Here is a 17,870-nt window from a genome sequence, read left to right on the forward strand (position 1 = left end):
AACTGAGCTGTGGCTCGTGAGTTTTGGTACTGCTAGAGGGAAATTCTAGATGTAGTCAAGGGCATTACTGAGGTGTAGTTGAGAACTTGATGGTCTCGTGATTGGTTGGATACCAGAGGTTGTAGGATTGTAACAGTGATCTCACTTAGTGTACTTACATCCACTGCTTAAAATGTCATAAAAATGCCTGTGGAAATGGTATGAGTTGCCAGTGATATGTGATGCTACAAAATCATAGTCATTAATGAGAGCTGCTGCTGCTTTTTGATACCCTGTAATTTGAAGATTCAGTGCAAGAGAGGTGAAATGTGAGGGCAACTCCAAACACACTTTTCCATGTTAGTCGTTTGGAAGTTGCTCCTGTCATAGCAATGTGCCATAATAACAGCAGTGCTTTTGCAGTTGCAACCCATTTTTAAGCATTGTGTTTTCCCGTTCCTCTTCAGAAAGAACATAATCTGCAAGTTTTGGGTCTGGTGAAATCCGATGAAGGATTCTATCAGTGCATTGCAGAAAATGATGTTGGAAATGCACAGGCTGGAGCCCAGCTGATAATACTTGACCTTGGTAAGATAAATCATGACAGTAGAATGCCAAATGGTGGGGAGGAACCATTTCAAGGGGCCTTTTCCATGTGATGTGTTGTATCTGGAGCTCAGCTACCGCAGGAGGTTGGATATTTTAAATCACGTGCGTGATTCAGAGTCATCTTCTGTGCACCTAACGTTACTTAGGAGAAATTGGGGAATTCCATAGGATCAACCTTGTATTTGTATCTGAAGTATTGTTGCATGCTGGGATTTAAAAAAAACTACTAACAATGCTGCTCTTGCAATGCTTTGCATTTTGTGGTTTGGATCTTAAAAGAGAATAATTGCTGTTATGATTAAAGACCTACTGTCTTCCCAAAAACCATAGTACAAATATTGTTCCTAAGGCATCAGCTTGTTTTGCTCTTTCAGGTCACACGGTTCTTTTAAATAAGAGCAGAAAGAAGAAAACTAATAGTAAGAGGGATAAGGGGAGAGACAAGTCAGACAACAGTCATTTTTACTTGGGGGGGGGGGGAGGGAGGGCTTGTGTTGCCTGGCTTTAGAGGGTGTTGTTTCCAAATTGTTATCTTTTGTTTGGGTGGAAAGCCTTACGGATGGTCAGAGGCATGATGTAACTTCATGCTTGGGATGTTAACAGATGTGAATCTGCTAGACCTGGTTTTGGTGTTCACTGTGCAGAGCGTGCCGCAGAGAGATAGGTTTTCTTTTCTGAATCTTTTGAAGAATAGTTGTGCACTTACAACTTCTTCCAAGTTCTTGATTGGATGTGGGTATGTTTCCTTGCGGGCTGAAGAGACAGATGCATGTGCTTCCCAAAAGGATTTGGGGAACAAAAGGTGCCCTCTACTGGGTTCAGTAGCTTTAATCCTAGAGAGCTGTGGGGTTTCAGCTTGGAGTGGTGGTAGGCATCTGGATCTAGCAGCAGCCTACTGTCATCAGGTTGCCAGAAAAGTCAGTAAAAGTAATTTTCTTTCTGCTCTCTGCATGAATCACCTCAGTAGTTCCCTAATCTTCCAAACGGAAGCATTATTCCATATTTTCCATGTTTGAAAAATACTGAATAATTAATGTACTCTGGTTTTGAAGCCCTGCCCGAGTCTGCACGTTCACCCTGCTCCCAGTAGTAGGTTATAAATTACTATTACTGTTATTATTTCAGTTCCTGTAGTCTCACTTTTCTTCCTTTCCCTCCCATGTTGTTTGCCCACTGGTTTCTCCTTCCTGTGCTACTCTGGCAACCTGTCCTGTTCCATTAGAGGACTTTGCCTTATAATGCTGTCCTTTCTCTTTTGCATGCTGCCAACGGATTGTGGATGCAGTGTTGATGGAGTCTCATTTTGGGTGTGAAGATACACCCCGGCGTCCTATCGTTCTGTTACATGGCCTGCAGTGTTTTAACAATGTGCTCCCTGTGTAACACGGATGCAGTTTAGTTGTTGTTCTCCAATGGTAGAGATGAACACATGGTACATCACCAAAAGTGCACTTTATTTGGTTGGGTGCTGAGTAGCAGTGTTACAAGTAGTGCGAGTAGGAATGAACGTGCTGTGTCTTAGTTGTGAAAGCTGGTATGCACAGTCAAAAAATACAGCTCTTTGATATTTTAATACCTTCTCACAGTATGTGAATGGCAAAGAAACAGTGTTCAGGGAGCACGGGTGAAGGGATCATACACAGCAGATCAGGACAGCTACCTTGATATGAAAATTAAACCCACTCCTTTGAGAAAAACCTATTCTGAACACTTCAGTTGTTCATTCAGAATGCTTTTTATTCTAAATTCTGTACTTCATGATGGGAATTATCCACTTTGCCAGCTGAAAAATTAGTTTCAGTGAGAAAATGTGAAGTGTTCGAGGAAGTTCTTCCCAATTAGCAGCCTGCCCCTTCCCTTGCTGTTCTGTTTTCTCCTTCTGAAATGGAATTGGCAATTTCCAGACTAGCTATTTGCAGACTATTTCCCATGAGCCATTTTGCTTACCAAATTGACCTTTAATTAAATTTAAATTAGAAAGTAGAGGCCTTACGGAATTTCTTTATGGGCCATGGTTGGGCCAAGTCGATAGCGTGGGCATCTGTAAAGGGAGCACAGCATTGAGCACGGTGTAGCAGACAGCAAGGAAGGAAGTAGTTGCTGCCATTAAAGGTGAGTTTGAGTAGCTGGAAAAAGTAGTTACTCAGACTTTGAGGGAGATACAATAAGAAAGGTTGGTTAGATAGAAATAAACCAGTAAAGTTGTTTGCACTCTGCGTATTATATCAGAACTCAGTTGGCTCCTCTGTATGTGAGCTTGTTTCAGTCAAAACCTTTCCCGTGGAAATCTTCCACTGTGTTGCACTTTGCTCTCTGGAATGGTGCTGGTCCATCCATGGCTTCATTGAGGCTTTCTTGGGGGTCTTGGGGAGAGTAAAATACCATGTCTGATTTTCTGCAGTCATAGGGGGTAGCGTAATTGTTAAACACAACAGGCATAAAGTGCACGTTGTGATTATCTGCTCCAAGTTTCTTTTGGCTTGGCCTTTCTTTTGTCTTTGGGGTGAATTCTGAAAAGCTTGTACTAGATAGGGAGTTATTTGCGGAAAATATTAAAACTTAATTAGCTGCAAAAGGGGAAGTTGAAGGCTTATTGGAGAGGCTTTTTGTTTTCCAACTCTGTAATTCTCTGTTAGTAGAAAAGACTGTACTTGGAAATGGTTTGGCTGTACAGAGCCCACAACTTCTGCTTTTTCTGGAACATACAAAAGGATTGTGGCATCAAGAGTTTTAGGGCAACTCTTCCATCAGTGAGAAGGTTGAAAGTGGGAAGAGAGGGAATAGGAGTTGGGTAGATGGGCTGCGTTAAATACTCTTCTACCAATATCCCCTGTACTTCAAGTGTAGAATTCTGCCATGGAGTTGAAAAGCGTCCCACCTGCATTCCAAGTGCTTTGAGGTTTGGAACTGTGTCCCTGTTTCTCAGATACCTGCCCTTCCCTTTTGGGAATTTCACTGGAGTTGTGGCTCTGCTGCCTTTTAGGGACAATTTAAGAGCTGCCTAAAGAAAGTGAATTACCTCGATTATGACATTGCTCTGCACTTGCCCTCCACCAGCATTTGGCATCGCCATGCTCCTCTCTTTGACTCATGTGTTGAGATAGGTGGTTTGTTCTTACATCCTGCAGATGCCACCGTGGAGGATTCCTGCATATCCCAGTGAGAAGGAAGAACCTCAGTTGTGCCCTGGGAGTGATGTTCGCAGCAACCTCCAATCTCTCCCTTCCTTTTTTTACACAAACCAGCCTTTTTTATGTCCAACTGATGGGTCAGCCCTGACTCTCTCAGTTATGGATCAGATTTACTGACGTCCTCACTGAATTACAAGTTCATTTTTTCCAGCATTACTTTGTGTGGTCTGTCAAAACCTCAGGAATGGGTTTTCCTTGGGAAGGTTAAATGGCAGTGAGGAGCCTGAAGAGGAAATCCAGGACCAGTAACCTGGCCTTTTCCAGAGGATCTGGCATGGCTCAGAACTGCCATTTGGGGACTGGAAAAAGAACAGGTGGTAGTAAGTAAGAGGAGGTGCCTTTGGGGAGGGAGGCAGATGGTTCCCTGTCACCCCCATGTGATAGGCATTTGACAAGTACGCAGGCACCGAAAAAAAGGAGTGATTCTTGAATGCTGTATAAAGACAAATCAGTGTAAATAAATATGCCACGTTATTTAGAGAACAATTTCAGACTGTTACTGGGATGTGCTGTATCACCTTCAAAATTCAAAGGGAGTGTGGTAATATACTGCAGGATTTTAGCTCTTTTACACTGCAGAAGTGAGGCGTTTGTCATCTGTGAGTTGTGTAGGAGTGAGATCTTCAAGTGAATGACTGGAACGCGCTGCTGGTACCCAGTAGTACACCAGTAGTGCACCACGGCAAGAAGTTCTGTAGTGATCTTGGAGATACTGAAGTCACACCTGAACAAGGGCCTGAACAACCTGGTTGAAGGTGGCTCTGCTTGGGTAAGGGGTTGCATAGGTAAACTCCTGAGGTCCCTCCTAAGTAGCAGCATTCCATGATTCAGGAAGAGTGGCCTGAGGGGGGTGACTGGACCCTGTTTATCTCTGTGTGTAGGCTTAATGTAATAGTCAAATTATAACAGGTTTGTGGTGTGTATTCCCCTGCTGATCTCCGTAGGAGAAGAGTGTTTGCTACTGGTGGCAGTTTGACATTCCAAACCAAATTTGATTACAGTATGACACCACTTCAGTTGCACTGGGTGATGCTAATTCCTCGCTGACCTGCATTATGTGAATCCTAATTCTGAGTGATTTTAAAAAACGTCATTTATTGACCTAAATTGGTGTAATTGAATCCCATCCAGAATCACTGCTGCATGAACCATTTCATTTGATGCTGGTCCTTCTCTGCCGGAGTTTGGCCATGAGCTCTCTCAAGTCACAGCAGTGAAACAGGGTGGACAGGACTGGATTGGGGCAGGTCGGGGCTTCACCAAAGCACTGAGGACTCTTTTCCACATCTGATCCTTCCAGCCCTTTTGTAGTAGCCTTCTCTGGAAGATGCTTGCTTGCTGTTGAAAATGTCACAGAAGGCAATGTCAAAAGCCTTATTTAAATCAAGATAGATGAAATACGCTGTTTTCCATCTCAGTTCCACTCCTCTGTCATAGGAGGCACGTACAAGTTCTGTTTGACAAATGTTGGCTTCTGCTGAAGGAAGTCTAAACGTTGGCACTAGGAGGCTTGTGCTCCACTGTGAAAAACTCCGTGGCGCTTTTGGGTACTTTTCCATATGTAGAAATTACAGAGGTTTAAGTTGTATCCTGAGCCCTAGAGGTTGACAACTCCCATGTTACTTTGGGACCCAGTTGGGTGATTTCACAGATATCAAATGTAACTTCTGAGGCTCTCTCACATCTTACAGAGGTATTTATTTAGAGTATTTTGTATGCTGTGATTCACATACTGGGAATCAAGAATGTTGAGTTTCGAGGTAATACTTTCTCAGTCCATGGAATTCTGTTGACTTCCTGGGGACAGTAGAAGTACTGGAAAAATACATAGGGTGTTGTGGATGAAACATCAGAGCAAGATGACCAGAAGTTCATTGAGTAAAAGCAAAGGGCTCTGGTGGGTATTGCTCCCCTGGTGGGTCTTCATCCTGAAGACTGTTCTAGTTCTTTGCTCAGAAAGAAGTGATTTGTGTTCAGAGATGCTGCAAGGGCTGGAGAGAGCTGGGCTGGGTCAGCCTGGAGAAGAGAAGGCTCCTGAAGGGGAGACCTTAGAGCAGCTCCAGTGCCTAAAGGGGCTGCAGGAAACCTGGAGAGGGGCTTGGGACAAGGGCCTGTAGGGACAGGCCGAGGGGAATGGCTTGAACCTGCCAGAGGGGAAACTGAGATGAGCTCTTAGGCAGAAGCTCTTCCCTGTGGCTGCCCCATCCTAAAGGGACAGACTGCTGGGAGTCAAAACCTGGTGAGATGCGAGAGATCCCATCTGCTCTTGCGGGGAGAAGATCCAAAAGCAGGAGGATGTAAAATCCACTACAGCAAATACCTTTAGAGGCAAGATTAGTGGGGACCTCACGCTGATGGTGTAAGGAAGTTAGTAAGAGATACTGGCAGTGCTCGTGTTGGGTGTAGGTGAAATCTTTTCCAAACTTGCTGCCTCCGTCCCTGACTCATGATGCCAAAAGGGCCTCGTGTGAATGATGGATGAGCAGCTTGGAAGCCTCATTTTGAAAGTTGTGGCTTAGGAACATAAACAGCATCTGAAATCACAAACTGACTTCAAAGTGTTTTGTCAAACCAAAGCCAAACTCTGGGAATATTTTGTTGGTGGCTGTGTACACTTCATTGCTAATTTTCTGTAAACAGAGCAGTATGTTCAGTGCTGAAAGATAGGGGGTTTGGTTGGGTTTGATTTTCATTTACATTACTTAGCTATTATTCCTCAGTGAAAGTCAGCATTCGTGTTTCTCCTGGCTGCATGGCTGTGCAGAATTGCCAGGAAGCTGGTTTAATTCAATTAGAGTCATTTTTTGACTCAGTCCCTGTTTAGAAAAGAGCCTTTATTTAGTCCCTCTGGCTATTATTATTACTAAATAAATGGCTATTTATTTAGTGGTTTATTTAGGGCTCTTTATGGTCCCTCCTTATATATAGTCCTGTTGAGAAGTTGAACTGATTAAACTAAACCACAGTAGATCTCAAACTGCTTGAATTAGAACTTCATGAAATGGGGAGCCCAACAGTTCTCGTGCTGTGTGTTCAATCAACTGTTCTTGTTTCCACACACGCTTTAAAGAAATGGCTCTAATGTAGGTTAAACTCCTAATGGATGAATGTTTGCTGTGTGTGGTGGGTCGCAGGAAGCAGAACAAAACTTACAGGGCACTCTGCATGTGTTTATTGGTTTCATTTCTTGGTTTATGACTGTATTTACAGTTGACTTGGCAAACAAAAAGTGGAAGCTCATGAAGATGCTGGGATCCCATCATGTGTGCCATGATTCGGCGTAAGGCTGCTGGGTTCCAGCAATCACTGCTTACACAGTTACACTTCGAAGCATTTGGGCTGTGTCACCTCTAATTTTGGTTTTCAGGACTGGAATTAATGGTTAAGAGCTACTTGTGTTTAAGGAAATTCTGTGTCACGCTGTGAAGAGGAATGATCTGTAAGGGACATGAGGCGGAGGTGGAGAAAGAACCTGTAGGCACAAAAAGCTTGGATGTTCTTTGAGAAACATTTGACATGCTAATACACATTTTCTGTTCTTCACCTGTATTCCTTCTACATTTATGCAGGAAAAGTGGAAAGAATTAGGATGTGTATGCGTGGTACCCCAGCTGTGGAATGGGCTCTTTAACAGCTCTCTAGGATACTCTGGATTCCCAGTGGAGTTTCTCAGTCTGAGAACAGTGTCTTTGCTACCAGAAAGGCTGATAAAAGCCAACACACATACCAAAACAGCACTTACCAGATGCACCAATTCCATTTTCCATTTATCCTCATGTATTTCATGTAATTGCTGTTGCATTGTGAGCAGCTGCAGTTGTCAAGTGGCAGCTCATTGTTCCTCTGCCTTTACCTGGCTTCTAGTTAGAGGTGAAAATAGAGCATCACCTGTAGGCATAGGATGTGTTCACTGCATCATGAGGGTGTTTGCTTTCAGTGTGTTTTATGGCTTTTCTTGTTGAGATGAAGTGTTATAATGGCAGGATTGGCTTTAGCTTGGGATCTGTGACAGCTACCGAAGATTCCCTCTGCCTTTCTTACTCACCCACGGGCTTGTGAAGATTGACAGGAGTAGCCGTGATTTGTAATTGATCCAGCCTGGTGTTGTAAAGGGAAAATCTCAGATTCTGTCCGTCTCGCACCAGCGGGGGGAACAAACGTGTGGATGTGATCCTAATTGGTTGCTTATCTTTCAGAGTTGCTAAATTATACAGTAATATCAGAGACAGCTGAATGCCATTTGGAGGAGAAGGGAAAATGATTGGTTTACACTCTGGTTGCATATGTAATAGGATTTGTACAGCTGACTATCTGAATCGAGGAGGAGGCTCTCTTATTGCTGCTGTCAGTTATTTTTCCAGCAGTCTTGACAAGATAACCTGAATAGGCTTATAAGGAAAGAAAAGAAATCTGACAAATCTAGATTCCATTTTTGATGATGGGCACTGTTGAAACTGGCTGCAAGTTGTCCCTGTTCTCACTGCCTTAGAAATATCCTGTGTGGTGGTTCCGTGTTTTATTGGTTGTTTCCCCTCTCCTATTGCCTCTCTTCCACACCAAACGAAAATGAAACTCACTGTGGATCCAAAGTCTCTAAAAGACAAATGCATGCTGTATGGTTCTCCTCTTGGCATATCTTTCCTGAAGGGGCTAAAGGAAGCTTTTAGCAATGGTCAGTGACCAGAGCAATCTGGGTTTCAAATGTTGCATCTGTTGCTAGAGACTCATTTGAGGAATAACTCAAATTCTTGTGTCTCAGATTCTCCAGTGCCGCACTGGGTAGTGTTGCTCTGTACATGCTTAGAGTCAGAAAGAGGAAAGGTGGGTGTTTTTTACACAAATACACAAAAATAAATAATAAATATATCAATCTAGGTAAAGAAAACCAGAGTGCACTGGGTATGTACAGAAGCAGTTAAATAAGTAGATGTTTGATGAAGAGACTAACAGAAGTGAGTACAATTTTACCATCCAGACAGCTTGGTTCATCTCATCTGCTGCAGGTGCAACTTGCCAGAGTTGGTGCTAGAGGTGCTTCGAGTGTCAGCAGATCCCAAATGAAGGGAAATTCTTTCCCATCCAAGTTATTTCTCAGAGATAAGCACGTAGGCTGACCCTGGGATAAAGTGTGTGTGCTGCAGCCACCTCTGCATTGGCAGCTACAGAGAGCCTGAGCGTTGAGGAGTCTTAACAGTCTTTTAAATGAAATATTGCAATTTAAAACCAAGGATTATCAAAATTACCTACAAGAAGCCATGTTGAACAGTAGCAACTTGATGATGGATTGATTTTTCTCAGTTTAGGCTGTTACTGAGGGAAGAGAGAAAGAGGAATGATCCTATGGTGTTCCTTTGCAAATACATCCTTAAACAGGCAGGTAATGCAGGTTGATGGTGGTACTGGTGCAGTGGTGCTGCTCTGCTGGCACAGCAGGGGTTTAGCCCTGAACCTGGCTGGTTGAAGTGGTTCTTGTTCATTATGTGTAGTTTTTAGAGCTGACAGCATCTCTGGCCCTGTTACTTTGGGTGTGCAAACAGTGAGTGGCAACTGAACAGCAGTGCGAAAAACTTGGAAGGTGAGACTGGGAATGGGATTTGCTCAAGGTGATAACATGAGCGATGGGCAGCATCCCAGGGAGCAATCTTGCCCAACTCTTCAGGCATGCAAGCGGCCGCTGTAAAAATGAGCAGTATTGTGATTAGTAACTGCTCCATAAAGAGGTGTGCTCAAGTAGAAGACATGGAAATACAATCACTGCTTTCCAGCTGTTAGTAAAGTCAAATTACAGCACACTGTTGCAGGCTCTGCTGTTCTCAAGAGCTTCTTTTTATTCTGCGTAAGAGTTCAGTTTCTAAGTATTTCCATGAGGAAGATAACCTGTACCAGGTTCTTGTGCATTTACGTGTGTTCTTATTGCCTTGGGCTCTGTATGTGTGCTTTGTTTCAGGTTTTTCCCCCTCTCTTCTCAAAGAATGATTGTTTAAAAAAAAACCAAACCCCTCCAGTTTTCTTAAATCTTTTTAGAAAATGAACTATTCGCTGTAGAACTTCAAGATTTTGTCCATCATTTGCAATATGTTGTTGTGGTTTGAATTTCTCTCCAATAACAAAACCTGTTGCCAATAATGTTGAACTCCCCAGGGCCAGGTACAGGTGTGTTTTGGCTTTTGTCCTCCTTTCTCACAGTGTGAGTCTCATGACCGAACATACACAGGGCTTTCGTCTTCTCATCCTGCCCTGCACCACCAGTATCGGGTCAGAGCTGTAGGGCTCCTGCTGCCTCCCCCTGCGGGCTCCCTGCCGCGTGCACTACGTCAGTAGCTCTGTCCACACCTTTAACAGCAGCTTTATGAGGCAGGAAGAACTCAGATTGCTTCCTCTACACCAAAGCATTTCATAGAGAAATGAAAATGGGAGGAGGATTCGTTATCAGAGCAGGTTTTATGACTTCCTTTCCAAAACAGGCTCTGGGCAGAATGTGTTTATCAGTATATTCATGCAGGCTCCATTTATTCAGTGCCCATCAGTGTCCATTTTACATGAGTATATGGGGCCAAATCAATGCTTAAAAGTCCCAGTCACTGGATATTAGTTGGGCATTTGCTTGTTATGCATTTTTGGTGAGCTTTATGCCAGTAGTGTGCATTGAGTGAAGCGTAAATACCACTTCTCATTCCCTTGGGAATGTAAATGAATTTAAGGCAATTTAAATTGAAAAAATAAAAGGCGGCATTTGCCTGCCTGCTTTAGGCAGGAATAAGTCAGTGAGCATCTCCATTTGCTTGCGTGAGGAAAATGAGGGTTGCTTTTACCTGGGGGAGGGTCTGTTTCTCAGGGTGGTTGTACACAGATGAGGTTCTCGGTGCCATGGGTTAGTGGTGGCCTTGGCAGTGCTGGGGAGCAGTTGGATGTGATGATCTTAAAGGTCTTTTCCAACCTGGCAGATTCTGTGATTCTAAAGGTGATTCAGTGAAAGCTGTGCTGGCTTCTTATCCGCAGTCCTCTTCCTTCTTGCAGTTGGATGGAGGCTTCTCTTTGGCCTGGCTCAGTCCTCCAGCTGTGTCACCATGGTCGGTGTCGTGTGTCCCCTTGAGCAGTTCCTTCAACTCCTCCTTGTTTCAGGCAGCAGTTTCATGAGCAGCTGAGACCAACCAGTGGCTCTTCACATCCCAAGGGGGAAGTGTACTTCTGCCACCTTTGATCCAGTCCTGGCATGTGTCAGACCCTTTGAGTACCTTCAGCTCTCTATGTAGCCTGCACAGAAAGTTGTGATCCCTTTGCTGGACTAGTGGGGTGAGTTACTATTGTAGTCCAGGCCATAAAGGCACTACAGGACTTTATCTGTTTATATATGTAAGTGCAGCCCGTTCCACAACGTGCAAGAGGAATTTCTCCCATTCAGCAGACGTAAGCTCCCAGACAGCATCCCCTTATTTTCCCATCACTCATTGATTGTGTATTATAGTCAAAAGGATTTTAAAGACCACAGACATTAAAAGCACTGGGTTTAGTAAGTCCGGCACATAAGTGCATAGGAAATATGCCCAGGGCTGGGAATTGCTGGCAGCTTGGAGGTTTCTTTGCCCAGGTAGAGTGGTGAAACAGCACATGAAGATGCTCTTGGCATGTGAACTTGTCATACAAAATAAAAGGGGCACTGGAGGAATCCCTATTCCTCTGTCTGCTTTGGTATCAAATATCCTTTATATCCAGGTAAGCATTACTAGTGACTTTTCAGTTCCTCACAGCAAGGACTGTATCAAACACTGCAATATCAACCATAAAAGCTCTGCATGTTTGAAGGCCTGAGCCCCTTGTCCCTGGGCTACATCCCTGTTACACATCATGTAGGCATGAAGCTACCTTTGTGGGGTCAATTCCTCAGCAGACGTGCTTGGCATTTCTGAGCTGTGTGCAATTCTAATGCTAGGAGTAATTTCAAGCATAGTAGGCTTTCTGTCCAGCTGGACCTGGTTGTGTTTTCCTGGAGGTGTTGGCCTGGATGTTCTCCCATGGTTTTATCTTTCTGAGAAATTTCCTCATGGAGAAGCATCACAACATCCTGCAGTTTAAGTCATCTCAGGAAGCACGATTTTGTGTAAAATTATTGGTATAATTTTGAAGTGTCTCTGAAATACTTTTTTTTTCATCTTTTCCTGGTGGCATCGAGCAGATGTAGCTCTGTGCCTTACACCAGGGAAAGGAAGGTGCTCTTGGTTGGTGTTAGGAAATCCAACAGCTTCAGGAAATGTGTGTTATATACGGCAAAAATCAGTTCAGTCCACTCTTCTTTCCATGCCTGTTTATTCACTCGTTCAGCTTTGCATGAAAGCACCTCACAGTAGCAGAATAGGAGTCTGATAGATTTCTTTAATTAGTTTTTCCAAGGGACGGAAGTAATTGAGTTGTTACAGCTGAGCTGTTGAGATGAAGCACCAGCACCGGCGGTGCAGGCATTTGTCCTGTAAGAACAACATGGGGCCAGTTAACGTGGTTTTCTTCGTGTTATCATGCAGGGAACTACTAGAAATAACAAGGTGATGTCCCTTCCCTCCCAAATTTATGAACTAAGCCCTTGAGGAAGGATGCCAATTTGATACAAGCGAAAAAAATGGGAAAAAGTAGTAGAGAAAGCAGAATTCTTATGGACAGTTGTATAGCATGGACTTATGTCATTTCTTATCACACTGTGACCCGTTACTGCTGTGGTTTTCACATACTACAAGGGAAAGGGCATAGAAGGAAATCAGTGGTTATCACTATGACTGTCTGAGCTATCACAGCTTCTTAATCCTGATCAAAGCTGAACCCTATTCCAGAGCAGGAGGAGCGATGCCATACACTAAAGCTTGAATTTAGGAGAACGGTGCATCCAGGGACAAGTGAGAGAAAAGACTGAAAGCCTCGAGTACCTTTCAGGAATCAGCCAAATAGCAATTTATGTGAAAAATATTTCATATTGCATACACCGTTTTATCCAAATACCCAAGTCAAAATTCAACCTTTTTCCTAGTGGCATACAGTTAAAATAGTGAAGGAGTTTGGAGAGGTGAGTGTCCTAGGTCATGTTTTCTCCAACAGGCCCTTGGACAGAAGAGGAATTTGCTGGGTTTAGTTGTAGTAGAGATCTGGCTGAAAGCAAGAATTCATGTGTGTTTACAAGCTATAAAATCCATTCTGAAGCCCTTATGAAGAGGGCTTCCTTTTCTTCTATGGAAGTACATACTGACCGCTCTGCCCTGGATTCCTGTTGGCTGGGTCTCTCTTCTCAACCTCTCTGTGGCCTCTCAGGGTGCACCAGTGTGAAAGTTCTCATTTCTACCCCTGGTATTTCCTACCCATGCCTCTTCCTCATCCACTGAGTTGCACCTCAGAGTGGTCTTGGTTGGGTGTCCATGTCTTTGGGATGAAACTGAACTGGAAGATGCTCTCTGGTCCTGCTTGAGTGTCTAGGGAAAGAGCTAGTCCAAAGTGAAACCTATAAAGGAAGGTAGCTCTCAGAAACAGCTGATTCACCCGTCATTGCCTCTCCTGTGGCCTTCCAATGTAAGTGTAGCCTCAATCCTTGGTCACAAATCCCTGCTGCTCTCATTGGACGTGTGCTGTGACTTGGTGAGCACTTAAATGTGGCCAAGAATAGTCTAAATATGGCCACTAAGTAGTTCTTAAAGTGTTTTACTGCTTAATTTCATCCATTTCAATACCACCTTCCTCAGGTGGGTTGTAGCAGTGGCATACTCTCTGTACATATGGGGTAGCCAAGGGAACTGGCCTTATCCCTGGTCATTCAGATAACAGCAGCGGAGCTGAAGCAGATAACATTCCTATTCGGCTTCCCCTTTGTGTAGTATATTCGATGGTATAATTGGAATGTTATTGCCCGGAGCTGGAGGAAACCATAATAGGCCAATAATGTACCACAGGAGGGAGAAAAGCAGGAAAAAGGAAATCTAAACCGGAGGGGCTGGACAATGTGGAAAGTATTTCTAATGATTAGCTCACAACCAGAGCATTTCAGTGACCGCTTTTCAGGTGGGGCATGTATGACAGGGTTGTTTTGGAAAGATCCCATCAGCATCCTGAAGTGCTGATAACAGAACAGCACCAGAGATACGGGCAAAGGGGTTGTGATCTCGCTACGGAGAATTATGCCCAGAGCAGTGGGGGGGTCATTTCTGTGCATGATTAAAGGCTGGGGACCACATCGAAGTGTCAGACTGATGGGCACGGGTGGCCTCGTGCTGGTCAGTTTAAAACATTGTGGTTTTGCCAGTGAATGGTTTAAGTTAGGGACGTCAGTGATGGTTATTTGTTTGAATCAGAGAATCCCAGCCTGGTTTGGGTTGGAAGGGACTTTAAAGCTCATCCAGCTCCAACCCCTGCCATGGGCAGGGACCCCTTCCACTGGAGCAGCTTGCTCCAAGCCCCTCTGTCCAACCTGGCCTTGAACACTGCCAGGGATGGGGCAGCCACAGCTTCTCTGGGCACCCTGTGCCAGCGCCTCAGCACCCTCACAGGGAAGAGCTTCTGCTTTATGTCTAACCTGAATCTACCCCTTGAATCCAGCTCCTTGTGGGTTCTTGTGCACCCTGCAACCATTTTCATGGAACAGTTGCAGTAGGCGATGTCTGCTCAGAAAGAGCCCTTGGAAAGAGCAGTTTGACAGAAGGGACTTGAGAAATGTGTAATCCAGGTGTTAGAAAAGTCATTGTGCAAAGCAGGAAAAGGACGGCTTGAGATGTTTTGCTGTGTTTTAACTTATTTCTTAACTTTGTTAGACACAGATAAAGCAAGTGACTTTCCCTGTCTGTTGATCCGGGATTGAAATGGCATTGCAGCACTTTTAATGTGTCCTCTTAGCAACATTTGTTTACCCTCGTTTTCCCCTCCCAGCCTTGGCTGCAGTGGAGCTGCTGTGTAAGGAGTGATTCATTTACATCAGCTCTTCTGCTCAAGGACTTCTTTCAGATGCTGCTCAAGACAACATGCTGTACCTCACCTGTACAGACGTTGCGTGATACCAAACTGAATGAGGGCTTTTTCTTGCTCCCTTAGAACAAACTGCTCTGTCTGCAGTGGCTGCAAAGATAAATCTGTGGTACACGTCTGGCATGCAGCAATGCCACTAGTTTTCCATGTTCTTAGCATGGAAAGCCTTTCACTTGCTGAATAAGTGTATTTGATACTTCACTCGAAACCAAGATTCAGGTGAAACTGTGTAGAAAGAGGTCTGCAAAGAGTATTCCAGGCATAGATACTTTATACAAAGTGATTAAATATATGTTAATGGTACTTGTTACACCATGCTCAAAAGCTTGAAGTTCTAAAGCTGCTCCCTTATTGGCATTAAAGCTGATGGTAGTGTAACTGCTCATCACCACTGCTCTGCACTGCTGAGCCCTCTGCTCACACGGCTTGGGTACAGACCAGGGTGCGATGGCACTCGAGGAGTTGGGAAGGAAGGGAGAAAAGCAAAGGAAATAACCTGGTCTTCCAAATACATTCCCCAGCTCTCCACAGTACCAAACTGCTTCCGAGCTGGCATTTAATTGCAGCTTGCCCGGGGTGAGTTTTCGTGCCTGTTCCTTGTTGAGCTTCCTCATAGGATTCACAAGTCCCTGTGCTTTGATGTGGGTCAGTTTGCTTCAGAGGCCGGTAGTTTGTTGGTGCGTTTGACCCATCTGCTCTAACGCTGGCAGGAGGAAGAGTTCTGGGTCTGAGTCTTGTGTGAGGATACAGCCGGATCCCTGTTAACCTGGGAGTTCTTGGCAGCTCTCCCAGACTCTGATCCTGATGCCTGCAGGTTCTTGAGGCACCACGTGCAGATCAGTTAAGTAGAAGATGGATCTGTTGCATTATAGAGAAAGACAAACACATGAGCGAGTGGGATGTGGTTTTGATGAAGCAGCTCAAGTTTAAACATTTATCAGGGGAGTATTTTCCTTAGAGAAACTTCAGCATTTTGGCTCAATGGAATTATTTAAAAAACTATATTTGTATTACATTTTTACTAAACAGAATGATGTTTAAAGATAGGGAAGATGCAGCTTTGGCATCAAGAACATGTAGCTTGAAGCGGGTCACCTGCCAACATGACTGAGACAAATAAGAGAAACCAAAGTGCTCGTGTAAGGTGGTGGAAGGTACATGGCTTGCATTTAGAGCTCTAAAAGACAGCTGCTGTACTGAAGGCTATCAGTCTGATGCTGCTCTTTGGCCTTTCCTTCTTTGGAAGCCCACAAAGTAGAAATTAATCCCCTGCAGTCAGCTGCAACGGTGGATATATGGGATTTCTGTATTGAAGTAGCTGCGCTGGTGGACAAGGAGGTTTTCAGTTTAAAGCCAGGTGGGTGTTGACAGACTTCTCCATGCAGCCAGGATGTTCTCAGTGTGTCTGCCTGAAGGTCTGGTTGTGCTGCCAGCCCTCTTTGTGTGCGGTTTTCTCCTTGTCTATCAAGACACGTATTCCAGTGGTGTGTTCGGTGGAGATGCTGCAGCTCTCAGCTAAAGCTGTGCTAGCCCTGAATTGCTTTCTGCAGAGAACCTGAGGAGTTTTAGTTAGTTGATAGAAATAATAAGTGAATAAATGTATTTGGCAGCAGAGATTCCCATGTGGAAAAGGGCATCAGGTGGCTTAAGCTTGGTAAGTAGTTAAGAATACAGAAAAATTCAGGGTATCCTGAGCTTTAGGGTTCTATTACTAATTGTGCTGCCTGTAATACTCTGTGTAATTGGGGTCCAGCTGCTCAGAATATTACTGTTAGATTTACCGGATGGATTACCTTAATAGGATTTGGAGAAGAGCTTTTTGTACCCTACAACTCGAGCCTGTTAACTTGCAACCTTTTAATGTAATAATCCCAGAGCTTTACCCTGGCTTTAGTGTGGTAATACAGGAAGATGTACATGACTTGCCACAAAATAAGTTTATAAAGTCTTCATCTAATCTGAAGCAAGAGTTGTTTCTGCTTGTTAATGTCTCTCTGCAATGAGGTCATACATGTTAGGAGAGGGAGGAAAAGCGTTGATGGAAACGGTGCCCTTGGTGGAACTGAGCAGAAAGTCTTTATTTCTGCTGCCATACCAAGTTTGTCACCACATCTTACCATGGTGAGCAGCAGCACCCAAACAGTTACCATGTGAATTAACTTCAGTGTTTAACTGCACGACCTGGATGAGTTACTGTGGCTATTTGTCTGTCTCTGTGATGGAGATCAGTATAACTGAATCCTGCATGGTAAAGAAATAGAGCACTGGGGCTGGGTGTATTTTTGAGTAAATAATATGAGTTGGGTGGGGTTTTTGGGGGTATTACATCTGGTTTACAAGGAAATGGGAATTGTTTGCTGCTGGTACATCCTCTGATAAGGTCATATTGTATCCCCAGTCTTCACCCTTCCCTTTCCCTTGCCACGTCCATTACAGTGGAGATCTGGTCTGCTTGCTCGACAGTGACGTGTCCTTTAATATTCCCATTAGTTTCCAGTAGTACCTTTGCCCGCATGTCAGCCTTCAGTTTAATGGCCTTTTTTGTGTGTGTTCATTTTCTTTTGTTTCCCATCGTGGTTTTGTTTATTTCTTTTGTGTTCTTTTTCTGTTTTCTTTTTTTAACCCGTGGTGATGTTTGCCCTTCATATTCCCCAATGTTTGCACATGACAAGATGTTGCCATCCCAACATTACCTCCCACTTCACTGACCAGTGCCACTAATGACCATCTAGCACCAGCGACAACAGGACCGCTGCCTTCAGCCCCGCGGGATGTCGTGGCCACCCTCGTCTCCACTCGCTTCATCCGGTTGACGTGGCGGACGCCTGTGTCTGACCCTCAAGGAGACAACCTCACCTATTCAATCTTCTACACCAAGGAAGGTATAAACAGGTAAAGATCTCGACGTGTAACACAGCTCTTTCGTTGCTGCTCTTCACGCTAGCTTTGCTTAGAAGCACTATAAACCTATAAAAGCTCTCAGTGCTCCAAGTCTGATGGAGGGTGGAGGTGAGGGGGTTGTGTTTTCTTCCCTCCTACACCCTGGTTAAACAAAGTGCATTATTTGCTTTGTTGTTGCATATATACATAGTCATAGAGGCA

The 17,870-nt window shown here is 44.2% G+C and overlaps 1 protein-coding gene across 12 annotated transcripts in view; it reads left to right on the forward strand.

The window, feature by feature from the left end:
- The window catches only part of NEO1 (neogenin 1), a 186,144-nt gene that overhangs the window by 120,954 nt on the left and 47,320 nt on the right, over positions 1 to 17,870 (forward strand). For 7 of the 12 annotated variants that reach the window (XM_061349925.1, XM_061349928.1, XM_061349932.1 and 4 more), the window contains exons 7-8: positions 447 to 567; positions 17,441 to 17,660. In XM_061349925.1, coding sequence (XP_061205909.1) covers positions 447 to 567; positions 17,441 to 17,660 — 341 coding nt within the window. The remainder of the gene's footprint in view (positions 1 to 446; positions 568 to 17,440; positions 17,661 to 17,870) is intronic. The other 5 variants (XM_061349929.1, XM_061349931.1, XM_061349930.1 and 2 more) reach the window with 1 other exon arrangement.

This window comes from Neopsephotus bourkii, unplaced genomic scaffold (assembly GCF_033783945.1).
Source record: "Neopsephotus bourkii isolate Nb327-2 ecotype Australia unplaced genomic scaffold, CSIRO-AGI_Nbou_v1 NB_463, whole genome shotgun sequence".
Classification (NCBI taxonomy): domain Eukaryota; kingdom Metazoa; phylum Chordata; class Aves; order Psittaciformes; family Psittacidae; genus Neopsephotus; species Neopsephotus bourkii.